General features: G+C 42.5%; 1 protein-coding gene across 1 annotated transcript in view; it reads right to left on the bottom strand.

Annotated features, from left to right (window-relative positions):
- Window positions 1-18,029, bottom strand: part of LOC115475131 (nck-associated protein 5-like) — a 173,806-nt gene extending 155,777 nt beyond the window's left edge. Inside the window, 2 exon segments of the mRNA XM_030210870.1 lie at window positions 9,633-9,824; window positions 17,951-18,029. Coding sequence (XP_030066730.1) covers window positions 9,633-9,764 — 132 coding nt within the window. The 5' untranslated portion in view covers window positions 9,765-9,824; window positions 17,951-18,029.
- Between the last annotated feature and the right edge of the window lie 1,031 nt (window positions 18,030-19,060).

Genomic DNA, 19,060 nt, shown 5'->3' with positions numbered 1-19,060 from the left:
CGCGTCTAGCGGACACACACCAAGTGGCATCTGACGCACGTAGGGCCTTACCGCGCAGATTCTTTACCGCTAGGTCTATGGATGGCGGTAAGGTCAGACACCTAAAATGGACGCGTGGCAATTTTGATTTTGCCGTACGTCCATTTTCGTGGGGGAAAAAGGGGCATTTTTGGTACGTACGTTGAAAAATATTTCTGCGTGCGCCCAAAACCTGCACCTACACTATCGCAAAGCCACTTTTTACCGCGGCTTAGGAAAAGGATCCCAAATTTTGCAAAACTTCGCATACAGGGAGAGCCAATTAAGGAAACAAGCTGCAACATTCAAATTTGATTTGTTTTTTGAGGCGGTTTAGAACCTCAGAAATGGACGCAACATTCCCCCCCTCCCTCATTCACTCCTCTAAATCCTAGGTCCAACTAGCTGACAGATATGGAATAGATATGGAATATGGAATAGACTTCCTGGACCTATACGTCTAGCTCCATCTCTACCTGTTTTCAAATCTATGCTGAAAACCCACCTTTTCACTGCTGCTTTTTAGCTCCCATTACTTCCCTCACCCGTAACTGTCTTGTCTGTCTGTATTATTTAGATTGTAAGCTCTTTTGAGCAGGGACTGTCTCTTTGTATCAGGTGTTCAGCGCTGTGTGCGTCTGGTAGCACTATACAAATGCTAATAATAATAATAATATGTGTGGCTCAGGGCAGGTGTAAATACCAATAGGGATTTTTTTTTAAGTATAAGTGCACTGTTGTTACCTTTTATTTACTCATGTACTTTTATTTAATTTCTTACATACTACTTACAAGCCCTAAAGCTATTGAAGCAGTGTACATTCAGATTGAGTATCTGGTTTTAAAAAAGGTTTGGACAAGTTCCAGGAGGAAAAGTCCATAGTCTGTTATTCAAGTTTATTTAAAGATTTACTATCCCACCCATCAAACAGGTGTCTGAGCGGCTTACAGTCTAATAAAGACAAAAGGAAAGTGAAAGAAAGATATATAACCACAGAGAAACGGGTAGGAGGGAAAACTACTAAGACTACTACTATTTGACATTTCTAAAGCGCTACTAGGGTTACGCAGCGCTGTACAATTTAACATAGAAGGACAGTCCCTGCTCAAAGGAGCTTACAATCTAAAGGACAAATGTACAGTCAGTCAAATAGGGGCAGTCTAGACTTCCTGAAAGGTATAAAGGTTAGGTGCCGAAAGCAACATTGAAGAGGTGGGCTTTGAGCAAGGATTTGAAGATGGGTAGGGAGGGGGCTTGGCGTAAGGGCTCAGGAAGTTGATTCCAAGCATAGGGTGAGGCAAGGCAGAATGAGCGGAGCCTGGAGTTGGCGGTGGTGGAGAAGGGTACTGAGAGGAGGGATTTGTCCTGTGAGCGGAGGTTACGGGCGGGAACGTAAGGGGAAATGATAATAATAATAATAATAATAGAAATAATAAAAATAATAACAGAAAAAATATAGATGTGAGGAATAATAATAGAAAAAGATAGATGTGAGTAAGTCACTGCTTGCCCTGGGATTGGTAGCATGGGATGTTGCTACTAACTGGGTTTCTGCCAGGTACTTGTGACCTGGATTCAGTGGTGTGCTGGAGCAGGCTCTCACAGGCTCGCAAGAGCCGGTTGTTAAGTTTTTCAGAATTTTGGGAGCCGGTTGTTAAAGTAGGGCCCTCCATGGCTACTTTAACAACTGGCTCCCAAAATGTGGGCTTGGGCCCCCTGCTGAATTATCTTTTACTTTGCTGGTGGGGATGCTGAGCCCTGCCAGCCAAGTAAATAGACTACTGCTGCTCCCCGCTCCTTGTTTCCAGCTCTGGACAGCAGGCTGGGACTTCTCGAGCATGTGAAAGAAGTTCCAGCACGCTGCTCAGAGAAAGATGTTGGGAGTGGTGGCAGTCCATTTATTGGCTGCCAGCAAAGGTATGCCTAGCAAGCCCCCACGAAGGAAGGGAGGGAGGAGAGAGAGGCAAGTGTCGCTCCTCCCCGCCCCCGGCCACCCCTTGCCCTTCCAACTGCAGAGTTGGCTACGTCCGGAGAAAGAGCCTGTTGTTAAAAATTTACCAGCACACCCCTGCCTGGATTAGCCACTATTGGAAACAGGATACTGAGCTAGATGGACCGTTGGTCTGACCCAGTATCCACCTTATTTTTGAAAGAGAAAGATGCCCATATTTCGACCCAAATTGGGAGATGGGCATCTTTCTCCCGTGGGCGCCCAAATCGGTATAATCGAAAGCCAATTTTGGGCGTCTTCAACTGCAATCTGTCGCGGAAATGGCCAAAGTTGATGGGGGCGTGTCAGAGGCGTGGTGAAGGCGGGACTGGGGCATGTTTATCGGCCGAGGAGAGATGGCCGTCCTCGGCTGATAATCGAAAAAAGAAAGGCATTTTTAGCGTGAATTTGGGTCACTTTTTTTGGACCCTTTTTTTCACGAACAAGTCCCAAAAAAGTGCCCTAAATGACCAGATGACCACCGGAGGGAATCAGAGATGACCACCCCTGACTCCCCCAGCGGTCACTAAGCCCCTCCCACCCAAAAAAAACAACTTTAAAAACTTTTTTTCCAGCCTGTATGCCAGCCTCAAATGTCATACCCAGCTCTATCACAGCAGTATGTAGGTCCCTGGAGCAATTGTTAATGGGTGCAGTGGACTTCAGCTAGGTGGACCCAGGCCCATCCCCCCTACCTGTTACACTTGTGGTGGTAAATGGGAGCCCTCCAAACCGCCCCCAAAACCCACTATACCCACATCTAGGTGCCCCTCTTCAGCCATAAGTGCTATGGTAATGGTGTAGAGTTGTGGGCAGTGGGTTTTGGGGGGGATTTGGGGGCTCAGCACCCAAGGGAAGGCAGTTATGGACTTCAGAGGTAGTTAACCTTTTTTTTAATTGTTACAAGTGCCCCCTAGGGTGCCCGGTTGGTGTCCTGGCATGTGAAGGGGACCAGTGCACTACGAATCCTGGCCCTTCCCACGACCCAATACCTTGGATTTGTTGGTTTTGAGCTGGGCGCCTTCGGTTTCCATTATCGCTGAAAAATGAAACCGCCCAGCTCAAATCCGCACAAATCCGATGCATTTGGCTGGCACAAACCGTATTATCGGAAAAAAGATGGACGCCCATTTTTTTTCAAAATACGGTTTGTCCCGCCCCTTCACGTACCCGTTCTCAGAGGTAGACGCCCATGGAGATGGGCGTTCGATTATGCCCCTCTATGGCTATTTGTATGTTCTTATGTACTTATGAGTATGTATTTTCTGATCCTGGAGGGCTCACAATCCGATGCAATGGAGGATTATTTATTTATTTATGACATTTATATCCCACAGTATTCCCACCCATAGGCAGGCTCAATGTGGCGTACAATAATTAATAAGCAACAATAGTACAATCCGATGCAATGGAGGATTAAGTGAACTGTCCAAGATCACAATGTGGGGCAGTGGAATTTAAACCAAGCACCCTCTGGTTCTAAGGCTGCTCTATAAGTTCCACCCAACCACATCCAAAACCCCTTCATATCTATGTTTGCTGCCTGCATTCATACACAAGTAGCATTTTTCCAGAATCACTATTTATATGCAGGGCCAGCCCAGCTATTAGTCAAGTCAAGACAGCCGCCTAGGGCACCAGCTGCTTGGGCGCAGCATTAACAGTGGCAGTCAATGCAATACAAAGGTCCTGACAGCCCACAAACTCAAAAAACCATCAGTCCATATATCTACTATAACCTGCATTTCATAGCATTTGTGTGATTTTTGAGTTCAGTTATCAAAGTCTTGGGGAAGGGAGCCACAGGCTAGAGGTCTGAAGGTTAATTGAGGGGGTGGGGGTGTAAGGCTGAAGATTTTCCTATGGAACCCACTACTCTTGCATCGGATCAGTTGCCAGAGAATGTGGTACCAGCGGTTATCGTATCTGGGTTTAATAAAGGTTTGGACAAATTCCTGGAGGAAAGGTCCATGGTCTGCTATTGAGACAGACATAGGAAGCAACTGCTTGCCCTGGGATTTGTAGTATGGAGTGTTGCCACGATTTGAGTTTCTGCCAGGTACTTGTGACCTGGCTTGGCCACTGTTTCGAAAACAGGATACTGGGCTAGATGGACCATTGGACTGACTTAATATGGCTACTCTTATGTATGTTCTTGTTGGAATGTAATTGTATTTTACATGCATTGCCTGTCACCTATTATTTCTCTGTGATTACTCTGTGACCTCTGATGTAAATTACTTAGAGAGGTCACACAGCTATGCAACTTCCTGTGGGGGGTAGACACAGCAGACACAGCACATGCAGCACATGGAGCACATGGAGCTCATGATCTCTCCTAACCTGAGAGGATCTATGGTGGTGTGAGCATCCATTACCATCTAAGCACATGGAAGGAGCTGATAATACAAATGTATAGTAATATGTATATATAAGCCTGTCTGATTATAATCTAACTACAAACTGTGAGTAAACAGATGTTTTGTTACTTCAACTTTAAAGTGACTCAGCAGTGAATTATTCAGGGGTGAATGAGAGAGAGATGAAGAAAGAAATTAACATTTCTAAAGCTGAAGCTGTGTATACTAAAATCTGCTAATTATTTACTACAAATAATCCAACAAAAGGGTTATGGGCCCAGGGCCAGGAATTGAAAAAGAAGAGAAATATTACCAGGCAGAAAAAAAGGCCACATTTTTCTCTTAAGTTTTAAAGGAAAGATTCAGTCTGTCTCTCTCTCCCCCCACACAGCAGACAGAAGGCTAAGAAAATGGCTGAGGGAAGAAATTCACCATTGTTCTATTCTCTCAAGGTGCCTAAATTAACTGAGTTTAATTATCAGCAATGGGAACTAAGATTCATATGTCTCCTTCGAGCAAAAAGATTAAATATATGCTTAGACCAAGACAGAACAGCTGAAAATATGGCTGAATGGGACAATGCAAACTATTATGTGAAGTGCATGCTTTTGGAAGCTTTCTCAGAGAAACAAGCCATATTAGTGGAGGGAAAAGATACACCAAAGGACATTTTATATAAGCTGAGAACTATGTATGCAACTACATATGCAAAGCAGCAACCAATTTGGTTAGCAGAGTTGAATGAAACCAAATTAAGGGATAAAAGTAAATGTAATGATCACATTATGCATCTTATGTCTTCATTTCAAAAGTTAGAACTTTCTGGAATTCCCATGTGTGATGCATTGAAAAGAGCATTTCTTTTTACCTCACTATCAAAGAAGTTTGATGTTTTTAGGTCTGTAAATGAGGCCATTGAAGGGCAATCTTTTGAACAGGCAACATCAAAACTAAGGCAGGAATGCATAATAAATGATTCTGAGGAGATGTGTTCTCAAAGCAAGTCAGAGAGAAATGAAACAAATTTCTTGGCAAAGAACAGAGGAAGGCGGAGCTATGGGAAAACTCCACCCAAGGGCAAGCTGATTTGCTACTCATGTGGAAAGGAGGGACATGTATCTAAATGGTGTAAGGAAACACAAAACACTCCCTCTAGCTCACCTAAGCCAATGGAACTAAAGAATTTTCAAACCAGGAAATGTATGAAGGACAAAGATAAACACAAGGGCTTTCTAATGGCAGAAAAATCTTTGACTATGGTAAATAATAATTCAAATGAAAGTACTTGGATTTTGGATTCGGGGAGCACATGCCATTTAACCAATTGTAAAGATTTCTTTCAGGAAATGTGTCCAGAGGAAGGTATTCTTAAAACTGCAAACGCAGGGACTGCTAAGATCCAAGCAAAAGGTATTGGATTCTTAAAATGCAAAGTGTCTAATGAAGTTAAAGAAATTCCTGTAAGTGATGTCTTGTATATTCCCCAAGCAGTTTGCAATATGCTTAGTGTATCTACATTAGATAAGAAGGGATTTGTGATTCATTTTGAAAACAGTAAGTGCACAATCTCTAAAAATGATGAAGTGTATGCTGAAGCTTTTATGCATAATGATGTTTATAAGCTGAACATTTCAGGTGAAGCCTCACATATGGTGCAAGTAAGGAAGAATGATGGTAAATGTAGTCTGGAAATCTGGCATCGCCGCCTGGGACATCGTGATTGTAAGGTGATCCAGGATCTTTACAGTAAGCAACTGGCCACCGGCATTCAGATAAGTGCAGATGCTGGTAAAATGGAGAAATGCATAGACTGTGTTACTCAAAAAGGTGTGAGACCCTCATTTCCTGCATACACAGGAAATAGGAGTAATAAAGTGCTGGACTTAATACACAGTGACTTATGTGGACCGTTTAATATCCCATCATTGGGAAATAACAGATTTGTGCTAATATTCTTGGATGATTTCTCTAGATATTGTGTGGCCTATTTGCTGAAAGAGAAAAGTCAAGTCACAGACATGCTGAAGAAATACGTAGCCATGGTGAGCAATAAATTTGAAAGAAAACCAAAGGTTCTTCAGACCGACAATGGTGGTGAGTTCACTTCACAAAGCATGCACACATTTCTAGAACAAGAAGGCATTCAACATATCACAACAGTAGCTTATACACCAGAGCAAAATTCTGTTGCAGAGAGAAAATTTAGGTCACTTGTGGAAATGACCAGATGTATGCTGTCAGATAGCAATCTCCCTAAAAGACTATGGGGGGAAGCCATTCTCACAGCAGTGTACCTACAAAACAGAATGCCAACTAAAGGCGCTGAGCGCACACCACATGAGACATGGCATGGTAGGAAGCCAAACCTGTCACACATAAGAACATTTGGAAGTACAGCATATGCTCATGTACCAAAGCAAAGAAGGCATAAGCTGGATTCCACAACAGAAAGGGGCATTTTAGTTGGCTATACTCCAGGACACAAAGGATATAGAATTTTGAATCTGAAAACTGGCATTGTTGGCATAAGACATGTTACATATTTTGATGAAAACAAAAGGGTTGATAAAGGCTGGATTATCCCAGATGAGCCTTATCATCCAGAATATGAAACTAGAACCATAATAGACATGCCAGTGTATATAAATGCCATACCAAGGCAGATGTCTGAAAGTAACTCACCTGTATCTAACGAGGAACAGGCAGAGGAAGCAGACACAGAAAGGATCATTGAAGAAGACAGTACAGTTGGAGAAGGGGAATCAATTGGAGAAGGACTCTCAGATATAGAGGATGCAGAAAGGTCAGACCAACCTGTTGTCAGACGCTCATCCAGGGAAAACAAAGGTGTTCCACCCCCAAGACTGTCTTACTTAACAAAGTCAGCAGAAGCTCAAGAGCCCTTAACATGGGATGAGATTGAGAAAATGCCAGCAGAAGAAGCTGCTGAATGGCATAAAGCTGCACAAGAAGAAATTGATGCATTGGATAAAAATAATACTTGGATTCTTACAAAATTACCTCCTGGCAAGAAAGCTATAGGATGCAAATGGGTATTCAAGTTAAAAAGGAATGCACAAGGAAAAGTGGAAAGGTATAAAGCCAGATTAGTGGCAAAGGGATATCTTCAAAAATATGGAGAAGATTTTGATGAAGTGTTTGCACCTGTAGTGAAACACACGACAATCAGAACACTTCTGAGCATTGCAGTCTCAAAAGGCATGCAAGTCAACCACATTGATGTGAAAACAGCATTTCTTCACGGAGATATAACTGAAGACTTGTACATGGAACAGCCAACAGGTTTCATAAATACAAAACAAAGACAGCTAGTGTGTAAATTAAACAAAGGTCTTTATGGATTAAAGCAAAGTGCAGAATGTTGGAATGAAAAATTGCATGAAATATTGACAAATTTAGGATTTAAGCAAGGTGAAGCAGATAAATGCTTGTACACTAGGTGCACAAATGGACAATATGCATACATTTTAGCTTTTGTTGATGATCTGCTCATTGCAAGCAAAAGTGAGCAAGAGTACAAGGACATTGTAAAGTGTTTAAACCTCAATGTTGAGATAAAAGAACTGGGTAATGTGTCATACTATCTTGGTATAGAAATTGAGAAACAAAATGATGGTTCTTATCTTCTAAGCCAGAAGCAGAAAATAAATGAGCTTATTGAAAGTTTAGGTATGCAAGATGCCCAAGTTGTAAGCACTCCCATGATCACTGATTTTCTGAAGGATGAAACAGTAAGAGAACCTTTACCAGATAACATCCAATATAGATCAGCCATAGGTAAGCTTTTATATCTAGCTACCACATACAGGGCTGATATAGCAAATGCAGTAGGAATTTTGAGCAGAAGGGTCAGCTCACCTACCAAATCAGATTGGACTGCAGTTAAAAGGATGGTAAGGTATTTAAAGGGTACCATTGATTGTAAATTAAAGATTTCAGCCAATAGTAATCCAAAACTAATATGTTACTGTGATTCAGATTGGGCAGGGGATCATTCTGATTATAAATCCACAAGTGGATATGTGTTTATGTATGGAAATGTACAAATTTCATGGGCCAGTCATAAACAAAGTATTGTGAGTTTGTCTTCTACAGAAGCTGAATACGTGGCCGTATCGGAAGTGTGCAGAGAACTGATGTGGATTGAAAAACTTTTGCTGGATTTCGGAATAGCTGAAAAGAGACCAATCCAGATAATGGAAGATAATCAGAGCTGCATCCGACTGTCACAGAATGACAAGGTTCAGTCACGCACCAAGCACATCGCAACGAAATACCACAACGTGCGAGAGTTGGCGAAAGAAGGGGTCATCAGTCTACACTATTGTCACACCAGTGAGATGACAGCTGACATCATGACCAAACCGTTACCCAGAGAACATTTTGTGAATCTGCGTATAAAGCTTGGACTTTGTATGAATAAATAATTGCATGACAGTTATGCATGAGAAGGGGTTTGTTGGAATGTAATTGTATTTTACATGCATTGCCTGTCACCTATTATTTCTCTGTGATTACTCTGTGACCTCTGATGTAAATTACTTAGAGAGGTCACACAGCTATGCAACTTCCTGTGGGGGGTAGACACAGCAGACACAGCACATGCAGCACATGGAGCACATGGAGCTCATGATCTCTCCTAACCTGAGAGGATCTATGGTGGTGTGAGCATCCATTACCATCTAAGCACATGGAAGGAGCTGATAATACAAATGTATAGTAATATGTATATATAAGCCTGTCTGATTATAATCTAACTACAAACTGTGAGTAAACAGATGTTTTGTTACTTCAACTTTAAAGTGACTCAGCAGTGAATTATTCAGGGGTGAATGAGAGAGAGATGAAGAAAGAAATTAACATTTCTAAAGCTGAAGCTGTGTATACTAAAATCTGCTAATTATTTACTACAAATAATCCAACAGTTCTTATGTATGTTATGTATATGTGCATGTCAATTTACACATACAGTTTTTTTAATATATACATATAAACCTTCTAAAATTGTCTCTTATTTGCTGCTGATTTGAATTTGTCTTGGGCAGCCATTGGAATGGCATGCAAAAAATATGAACTAATGAATAAAACGTATATTGCACACATAGCTGGAAAGTTTAACATGAATGCAGGGAGTTTCCTAGCCACTTCATTTCGGAGCAGGTCACATTACATAAAATAAACATCATTGAAGAACTGAAAATGATTCACAGCTTATGTATTAGATAAACATAAAGCTGGTTACCTTTTTACTGCATGTTTTCCCATCATTCCATGTGCAGGAAGAGCCGCTAGAATATTCACTGCAAGTACTGGACAAAGACAGTTCACTGCTACTACAGCTGCTCCGAGGATACAGACGACTGGATCCTGTCATATTTAATTGAGCCTGGCATTTCAAAGCAGGTAGCCCATACTTCACATTCTGTTGGAATTCCTGCACACAAGAAGGAATATAACCATCTTATAAATGAAAACACAATGGGGCTGATATTCTATAGAACGTATCCAGGGATGAGCGGCCTCTACCCAGAGAAGTTACGCTTACCAGCGTAATGGTGGCATAATGGTTTATATTTTATTGGGTTTTGCAAGCAGTGTCAAGCAGTGTACAATACTCCAAACAGGACATATGGAAATGGCAGATGACTTTTAATGTGAGCAAGTGCAAAATGATGCATGTGGGAAAGAGGAACCTAAACCATAGTTAAGTGATAAACCTGCTTATAATCGAACGAGAAAAACGCCCAAGTTCCGACCTAAATCGGGAGATGGACGTTTATCTCACAAAAATGAATAACACGGTATAATCGAAAGCCGAACTTGGACGTTTTCAACTGCACTCCATCGCGGAAGCGTACAAAGTTGACGGGGGCGTGTCAGAGGTGTGGTGAAGGCGGGACTGGGGCATGGTTATCACCCAAACAGAGAAGGGCGCCTTTCGCCGATAATGGAAAAAAAGTATGCGTTTGTAGCTAGAATTTAGGGCACTTTTCCTGGACCCTGTTTTTTCACGAATAAGGCCCCAAAAAGTGCCCTAAATGACCAGATTACCACCAGAGGGAATCGGGGATGACCTCCCCTGACTCCCCCAGTGGTCAGTAACCCCTCCCACCACAAAAAAAATGATGTTTCACAACTTTTTATTTTCACCCTCAAATGTCATACCCACCTCCCTGGCAGCAGTATGCAGGTCCCTGGAGCAGTTGTTAGGGGGTGCAGTGGACTTCAGGCAGGTGGACCCAGGCCCATCCCCCCTACCTGTTACAATTGTGCTGCTTAATGCTTAGTCGTCCAAACCTCCAAACCCATTGTACCCACATGTAGGTGCCCCCCTTCACCACTTAGGGCTATAGTAATGGTGTAGACTTGTGGGCAGTGGGTTTTGAGGGGGATTTGGGGGCGCTCAACACACAAGGGAAGGGTGCTATGCACCTGGGAGCTCTTTTACCTTTTTTTTGTTTTTGTAAAAGTGCACCCTAGGGTGCCCGGTTGGTGTCCTGGCATGTGAGGGGGACCAGTGCACTACGAATCCTGGCCCCTCCCACGAACAAATGCCTTGGATTTATTCGTTTTTGAGCTGGGCGCTTTCATTTTCCATTATCGCTGAAAAGAAAAAACGCCCAGCTCACAAATTGTCAAATAAAACATGGACATTAATTTTTTCGAAAATACGGTTCGGTCCGCCCCTTCACGGACCCGTTCTTGGAGATAAACGCCTATGGAGATAGTCGTTTTCGTTCGATTATGCCCCTCCACAGGTTCCACATTAGGAGTCACTGCCCAGGGAAAGGATTTAGGTGTTATTGTTGATATGTTATGTTGGAACCTTCTGCTCAATGTGCAGCGGTGGCTAAGAAAGCAAATAGAATGTTAGACATTTTTAGGAAAGGAATGGAAAACAAAACTGAGAATGTTATAATTTATAATGCTCCATGGTGCGACCGCACCTCTAATACTGTGTGCAGTTCTGGTCACCGCATCTCAGAAAAGATTTAGTGGAATTAGAAAAGGAACAGAGAAGAGTTATGAAAATGATAAAGGGGATGGGACGACTTCCCTATCAGGAAAGGCTAAAGCAGCTAGGGCTCTTCAGCTTGAAGAAGAGATGGCTCAGGGGAGATACGATAGAGGTATATAAAATACTTAGTAAATTGTTTACTCTTTCCAAAATAGTAGGACTAGAGGGCTCACAAAGAAACTAGTAAATAGTTAATTTAAAATAAATCAGAGAAAATATTTCTTCATTCAACAAGCAATTAAACTCTGGAATTTGTTGCCAGAGAATGTGGTAAAAGCAGTTAGTTTAGCAGGGATTAAAAACGATTTGGTTAATGTCCTAAAAGTCATAAGCCATTATTAAGATGGACTTGTTCAAATCCACTGCATATTATAGGATAAGCAGCATTAAATCTGTTTTATTGTTCTGGGATCCTGCCAGGTACTTGTGATCTGGATTGGTCACTGTTGGAAACAGGATACTAGGCTTGATGGACCTTCGGACTGTCCCAGTATGGCAATGCTTATGTTCTTATGATTAGGTGGTATATAAATTTTTTAAATAGATAAATAGATATATTTTATTGATAGTTTTGCAATTATAAACACACAACATAAAATAATAGAAAACACACACAATGTTTAGCACTTTTTATAGAATTAGGGGGTCAATGTGGCTTAAGTGGGTAGGAGCTTCTGTTCACTTAAGCCATGTTGAATACTGACCCCCATAGACTTTATTTGAATTATTTCCGACACAGGCCCCAGTAAGTTACAGCAAACAAAATCATGAGTACAGCAAGAGCATCTTGACAACTGTATTAGACTTCTAAAATGTAACAGATGAGGTCTCATGTGCTCGACAAGGTAAATTAATTTACTGCCCCAACCAGAATGACCATTGAGAATGGGATCTCTCCATTTCAGTCTAAATTTGGTTTGCTATCTGGTGCGAGGCTTTGTCTAAGAAACTCTCTGATGTAGTACAATCCATCTTTGTGTCACTCCCAGACAGCTGAAGCCTCCTGCTTATGCAATTTATTGACACTTTATGGCTGCGTTCAGTACTTCTGTAGTTATCAACCCTCTCCAAATGCAATTTCAGCTGACTGTGATGAAAGGCCAGCTTTAAGGAAGGAAGTAATGTAGAATAGATAACACTTTGGGGAAAATATTAAACCATTTTAGAGATATACGGGATATATTTAATTTATTTGTCAACTAATATTTTTGTGTGTAGCACGATCAGACCTCTTTTGTCATTAGGCATGTGTATTCGATGCTCTCAGGTTACACTCTGCTGTTAAACAGAAGCACTTATTTTGAAAATTAGCAAAAGTATGAAGAAGCCGCATTATCAAACATATAAACGGCGAGTGACCGTACTCACTCGCAAATGCGCAGTAGAGACCTTCTCTGCCCCGCCCCCGCGTCAATACGTGATGATGGGGGGCGGAACACAGAGGGTCTGTACTGCGCATTTCTGAGGGAGGGACACCGCCATCTAACGCTCCCCCCACCCAAGTCGCCGCCGCCACCCACCTTCTACCCGGTCGGGCCCTCGCTCCACTATTGAAACAGCGAGGGTCCGGGAACGCAGCACTGAGCTCTGCTGAGCTGCCGACATCGCCCTTCCTTCTTCTTCTCTGCCTCGCCCTCGACGACGTTACGTCACACGAGGGCGGGACAGGTAGAGAAGAAGAAGGAAGGCCGACGTCGGCAGCTCAGCAGAGCTCAGTGCTGCGTTCCCAGACCCTCGCTGTTTCAATAGCGGAGCGAGGGCCTGGCCGGGTGGAAGGTGGGTGGTAACGCCTCGGGGGGGGGGGGGGGGGGGGCAGCGGCAAACTCGGCGGCGGGGGCGGGCCCTTCAACCCCCTCTTCCTATAATAGCCCGTTTTTACGGGCTCAGAGGCTAGTTATAGATTATTCCGCAGTTTGTTTTCCAGTTTCATTGAGACTAAAAAAGTATTTGAAATCTCATTCAAAACACTAAGGGGTCCTTTTACTAAGGTGTGCCAAAAAGTGGCCTGCACTGGCGTGGACACATTTATTCGACGCACGCAGGTCCATTTTTCAAAAAAGGCTTTTTTTTTCTTAGCCAAAAATGGACGTGTGGCAAAATAAAAATTGGTGTATGTCCATTTTGGGCCTGTGACCTTACCGCCACCCACTGACCTAGCCTAGCGGTAAGGTCTCATGTGTTAGCCGAGTGGTAATGGACTACGCATGTACAATGCTGATTACTGCCAGGTTAGCGCCGCAGGCGGGGAAAATAAAATATATTTTCCAGCGCTCTTAGTGGACAAACGTAAAAAATGAAATTACCACCCGGGTCATGCAGTAGTTCAAAATTGATGCACGTAGGATGCGCGTAGGGCAGCTTCGTAAAAGGGCCCCTAATTTTAGCCTGTTTTTTTTTTCTTCTAGATGTAAATGTACTGAATGGGTTTTATGCTGTTTTAATTGACATAAAACATCAGGAAAACCAGTCTTTGAAGTGCATAGTTCTCAATAAAAATGTCTTTTTTTTTAAATCCACATCAGGAAAGGAAGTCAGCAAGTCCAGCAAATAAGCAGCTTACTCGTATTAAGTGTCTAAGTGATGGTCAGTCCACGAAGGTCAAAACAAAAAAAACAGCACCACGGGCCTTTAAAAATGGAACACAGTTCTTTAATGAATGAGCCTTGACAAAAAGACCCGACACGGGCCGTGTTTCGGTGACTAGCACCTGCGTCAGGGGTCACAGTGATGACGTGGAAAACTTGGGGAATAACTCGAATATATTCCTCTACAATATATTATTCCTTACCCCATGTCTCATATAGTAAAAGCTACAAAGCACCAAGGCACTTTCACTTTCTGTGACCCCTGACGCAGGTGCTAGTCACCGAAACACGGCCTGTGTCGGGTCTTTTTGTCAAGGCTCATTCATTAAAGAACTGTGTTCCATTTTTAAAGGCCTGTGGTGCTGTTTGTTTTTTGTTTGGACTTTAATTTGTACTTCGTTCCCTCTCTTTTGTTATATCCCAGTCCACGAAGGTCGGCATTTTTTTCAACGCTGGCCGCAAATAGGCTGTTTTAGGCCTGAATAATTATCAGTGCCAGGCTACACCCAGACACTAGCTCGTTGTGGAATCTGCAATTCACTACTGTGCATGACTCAATTTAGAGGGGTCTTTTATGTAGGCACGCTGGCGTTTTTAACGCATGTTAAAAATAGGCACGCGCTAAACGCTAAAGATGCCCATAGGGATAAATGACAAGATTTGGATAATAAACAGTATGATATGAAGAATAAGAACGGGGAATTCAATGAGGATTTGCACCACACCATTGCGCCTGTGACGCAAAGAACTTAATTGTTCATATGGATGTGAGATGCAGTGAGATCTGATGAACCCCGAAAGTAAATCACAGTAAATCGCTTATAATTACGACTTAAAAAAAATTTGTAAATCTTGCAATGAATGAATATGTTTGGGACAGTATTAGGACATAGGGATACATTGGCATCTTTAGCATTAAGCGCGCGCCACCAAAGCAAGGTCAAAGATCATGTGGTTGTTGTCCCATGCTAGCAGTGGCATGGATGATGTCTAACATCAAGGGCAGTTCAAGAAAGAGAGTCAACAGGCATGAGAGGGAAGATGCTTTTACGGCAATCCCTTGAGCACAGCTGTATGTTAGCGCCTGGGCATGTCGGCAGTATATGCCCCAGGTGGAGCAAAAAGCTACAGTGTGATTATGGCAGAAAGAGAGAGAACTGTGTGACTCAAAAAGGCTAGACCACTTGCCTCAAATGCTCTAGATAGAAATTGAGTCATATATTTGATTGTTTATTACTGTAGAGTAGGATTAAATGGTCAGTATTCTCAATGGAGAAGGGTAGTTAGTGGGGTTCCCCAGGGCTCTGTACTGGGACCGCTGCTTTTTAACATATTTATAAATGACCTAGAGATGGGAGTAACTAGTGAGGTAATTAAATTTGCTGATGACACAAAGTTATTCAAAGTCATTAAATCGCGGGAGGATTGTGAAAAATTACAAGCGGACCTTACGAGACTGGGCAATTAAACAAAAAAAAAGAAAGCTAGACGTGTGGGAAAAATGTACTTCCCCTGCCCACAGAGACATGGGAGCAGCAAAGGCAGTCCCATCCCGATTCGATCATCCAAATAAATAAAATCTCCATCATCAATCCCCATCATCAATCCCTCCTGACCCCAACAACCCCCCTACATGAACAGCTCCCTCCTACCACAAACAGCTCTCTCCAACAAGAACAGCCCCCTTAACATGAACAGCCACCTTCCAACAAGAACAGGCCCATCCCACCATGAGTAGACTCTCTCCCAAGAGTAGACTGCCCCTCTTCCCTGAGATGACCAGCCACCATTTATTTAAAACACTTATACCCCACCTGAAACCAAGCGGCTTACAATAAAACATACAAAATATGATATGATTACTACTAGAGTTCAGGCTTCCATATATGAGTATTACCACTGGAGCTCTCGGTAGCCATTTTGGATCATGGAGGTCCACAAGGAGGGAGGGAGTGGACCTTGCTCCTGCCCCACTAGACATAAGGGAACTCAGGTAAGGCTGGGGACTGTACCATGGGAATGGGGGTAGGAGGACTTGTGGCCCCAGGAAGGGAAGGGGGAGATTGCCACATCAGGCTTGTGACACCATATGGGGGGGCCTCTGGGGAGGGGGTCTGCTCTTCTCAGGAGGGGTGGCTGGTCATGTCAGGAGAGTCTGCTTTTGTTGAGAGGGGGCTCTGTTCAAGTCAAGAGGTTACTGTTCATGCCAGAAGGGGGCTGTTTATGTCAAGATGTCTGTTCTTGTTGGCAGGGGATCTACTAGTATTGGGAGAGGGATGTTCATATCGGGGAGGGGGAGAGGGCAGCTGTTCTTGTTGAGAGGGGGCTGTTCTTGGTGCGATTCTGCCATTGTCCGAAGGGAAGGTTGGTCAGGTTGCGGAGTTTGTTCTTGTTGGGAAGGGTCATTCATGCAGACATGTTCATGCTGGGGGGGTCTGCTATTGTCAGGAGGAGGGTTGTTCATGCCAGGAGGGTGCTGTTCATGCCAGGAGGAGAGACCTTCATGCTGGAGAGGTTGGTGATGTCATGAAGTGGCTGGTGATGTCAGGGATGGGGGTTAGGGTGTGCAAAATGGAGGGAAAGGATGGAATCATGGGATCTGAAACTTTGTGATCTAGAGCTGCTCATCTGGAGCAGGTCTAAATTCCAATTTTGGGGTTTGCTACTGCAGCTGTGAAGTCCCTATGTGAAATAGAGAATGTACATCTGTATTGTCATCCCAGTCAGACCACTTCCTATCCCCACCTTCCTCACACCCTCTTGCCATCTAGAACCAGTGAGTTTCCACACTTCTGAATGACACCTGTTTTAAAATGGCTTTTCAATGTCTGGGCCTCTCTAGACGTTTAAAGTCTTCCACTTAGACGTGTAGTTGATTCTAAAATGACATTGGCTGCCACGTGGAAGCAGCTAAGTGCCACTCCTACCCATTAACTCCCATGGGATATCAATGCCACAGTGCGTTGTCATTGCTTAAATAAGGCAGTTTATCTAATGAAGCACACAGGTGGGATACCTTTTGGACAATTAAGAAATGACAGGAAATGCATCAAAAAAGATTGAGTCCTTGAGCTTCCATAGGGAGGCATAAAACACTATTCAGTTTACCATTTGTGTTCTTTTTTTATATAAAGTTGTCAGTGTGTGTGTTTTTTTTTTTCTTGGTAAGAATACTGCAGTGTCACCTTTTATTCAATTACTGTTCAGAAGTGACCTGGAGTTCAAGAATAAGTTTGTAAAATGCATATTATAACAAATTCCGCCTACACAGTCACTCAAATTCATATTAAATAATATGTGGGACAAGCCTTCAAGTTGTACATTTCAGTCAAAGGCTGCATTTTGTATTCATATAACTTTCTGTTAAGATGTCATTGAATCATTAAAAAAAAATCCACATAGGGGATGCTATCATGCAATATCTCAACATTAAACTTAGTTTTGAAGAAAAATTCATTTTCAGCATGTATTTTCCTGTCTGTTCATTTTCTGAATTTTTGGAATCTCTTTTCTTCATGAAAGACACACAGGTTAACATTTGCCAAATAAGCAGAATCAGAACTCATAGGACAAAAATAAAAATATATTATAGAAGACACAAGTTTTTTTCTAAAGTTCATACATAATGTATCATACAATAGGATGAATAATATAGTGCGTTTGCTTTAATAAAAAAGCTGCTTGGTCATTTCTCAGAGACTCTGAAATGTAATCAATAGCAAAATAAATAAAGAGCATTGGGAGTACACTGCCCAGATTTACGCATCTTCTGCACAGATTGATACTTTCTGCTTACTATAACCCAGGATCTGAGGTTGAGTTTCAGAGACTTAAAGAAAGGAAAGTGATCTCATCTGCCCCCAACAGTGGTTCAAGGTTGAGCTTTCTGCTTCACCTATGTTCACACGTTATACCAAGTTGAAAAATATATGAGCTAATAAGGAAATGAACATAAACCTGAGTGTCGGCAGTTAGCAAGTGTGTCAAACTTCTGTTCTTCTCCACCACTGGTAGCAAATCCCCAGAGGAAAGATCTAAGAGGCGTGAATGAAGTTTCTGCATGAAAAAAAAAAGATGGATATTTTGTCAACATTCACCAGATTGGATCTCCCCCTCTTCCTCCCCCCCCCCCCCCCAACCCCACTTTTCATAATCGCACATACTACAGTAACATTTCAGGAAGAAAAGGCCCCTGGACAAAACAGCAATTGGCTTAATATTTGAGGGGCCCTTTTACTAAGCTGCGTAGTCACCTACGTGCACCTAATGCGTGCCAAATTGGAATTACGACCCGGTTACCGCATGGCCCTTGCAGTAATTTCAATTTTGGTGCACGTCCGCTACACACGTCTGAAAAATATTTTTTGTTTCCTGACGCTTGTAGACCATTACCTCCCAGTTACTGCGTGAGACCTTACCGCTAGGTCAATGGCTTGCGGTAAGGTCTCAGACCCAAAATGGACGCGCGACAATTTTCATTTTGCTGCAAGTCCATTTTCAGCATTTTTTGCAGGCGCGCTGAAAAATGGATCTGCGCGCGCCCAAAACACACACACTACCGCAGACCATTTTTCGGCACACCTTAGTAAAAGGACCCCTGAGTTTCTTATTTAATTGCTTATTGAGTCCAAACCTTACTGGGCAGATAAATTGGTTCACTGATGAGGAAAGAAAGTCCATTTCTCTATGATGGATATTTCAAGAACTACTGTTGGTTACTTAACCCGCAAGGTAGAGTGATCACCGCTAAAATAAACACACAATCTTCAAGGGCTTAACAAGTTAACCACGAAGAGTCTAAAATAAAATAAAATAAACTACAAAATTAGCATTTTCAAAACAACTCAGTTATTAATTTTCTAATATTCAGCAGTTGTTATGGCCCAACTGAATAATTATAGTAGTGATCCAAGGTTTAAACAGCATTGATCTTCTTCAGCCCTCCCCAGCACACATTTTAACACAAAGTCATTAATGTCATCTGTTAGGAACAATTAATGTGAATCGAAAATAATTGCATCAGGGAACGAGGGACTCAAAGGATTTTGCACAATAATATTCAGATGA

This window comes from Microcaecilia unicolor, chromosome 7 (genome assembly GCF_901765095.1).
Source record: "Microcaecilia unicolor chromosome 7, aMicUni1.1, whole genome shotgun sequence".
Taxonomy (NCBI): domain Eukaryota; kingdom Metazoa; phylum Chordata; class Amphibia; order Gymnophiona; family Siphonopidae; genus Microcaecilia; species Microcaecilia unicolor.
Note: the sequence above shows the minus strand (reverse complement) of the source record. Positions and strands in the feature narration are given on the sequence as shown.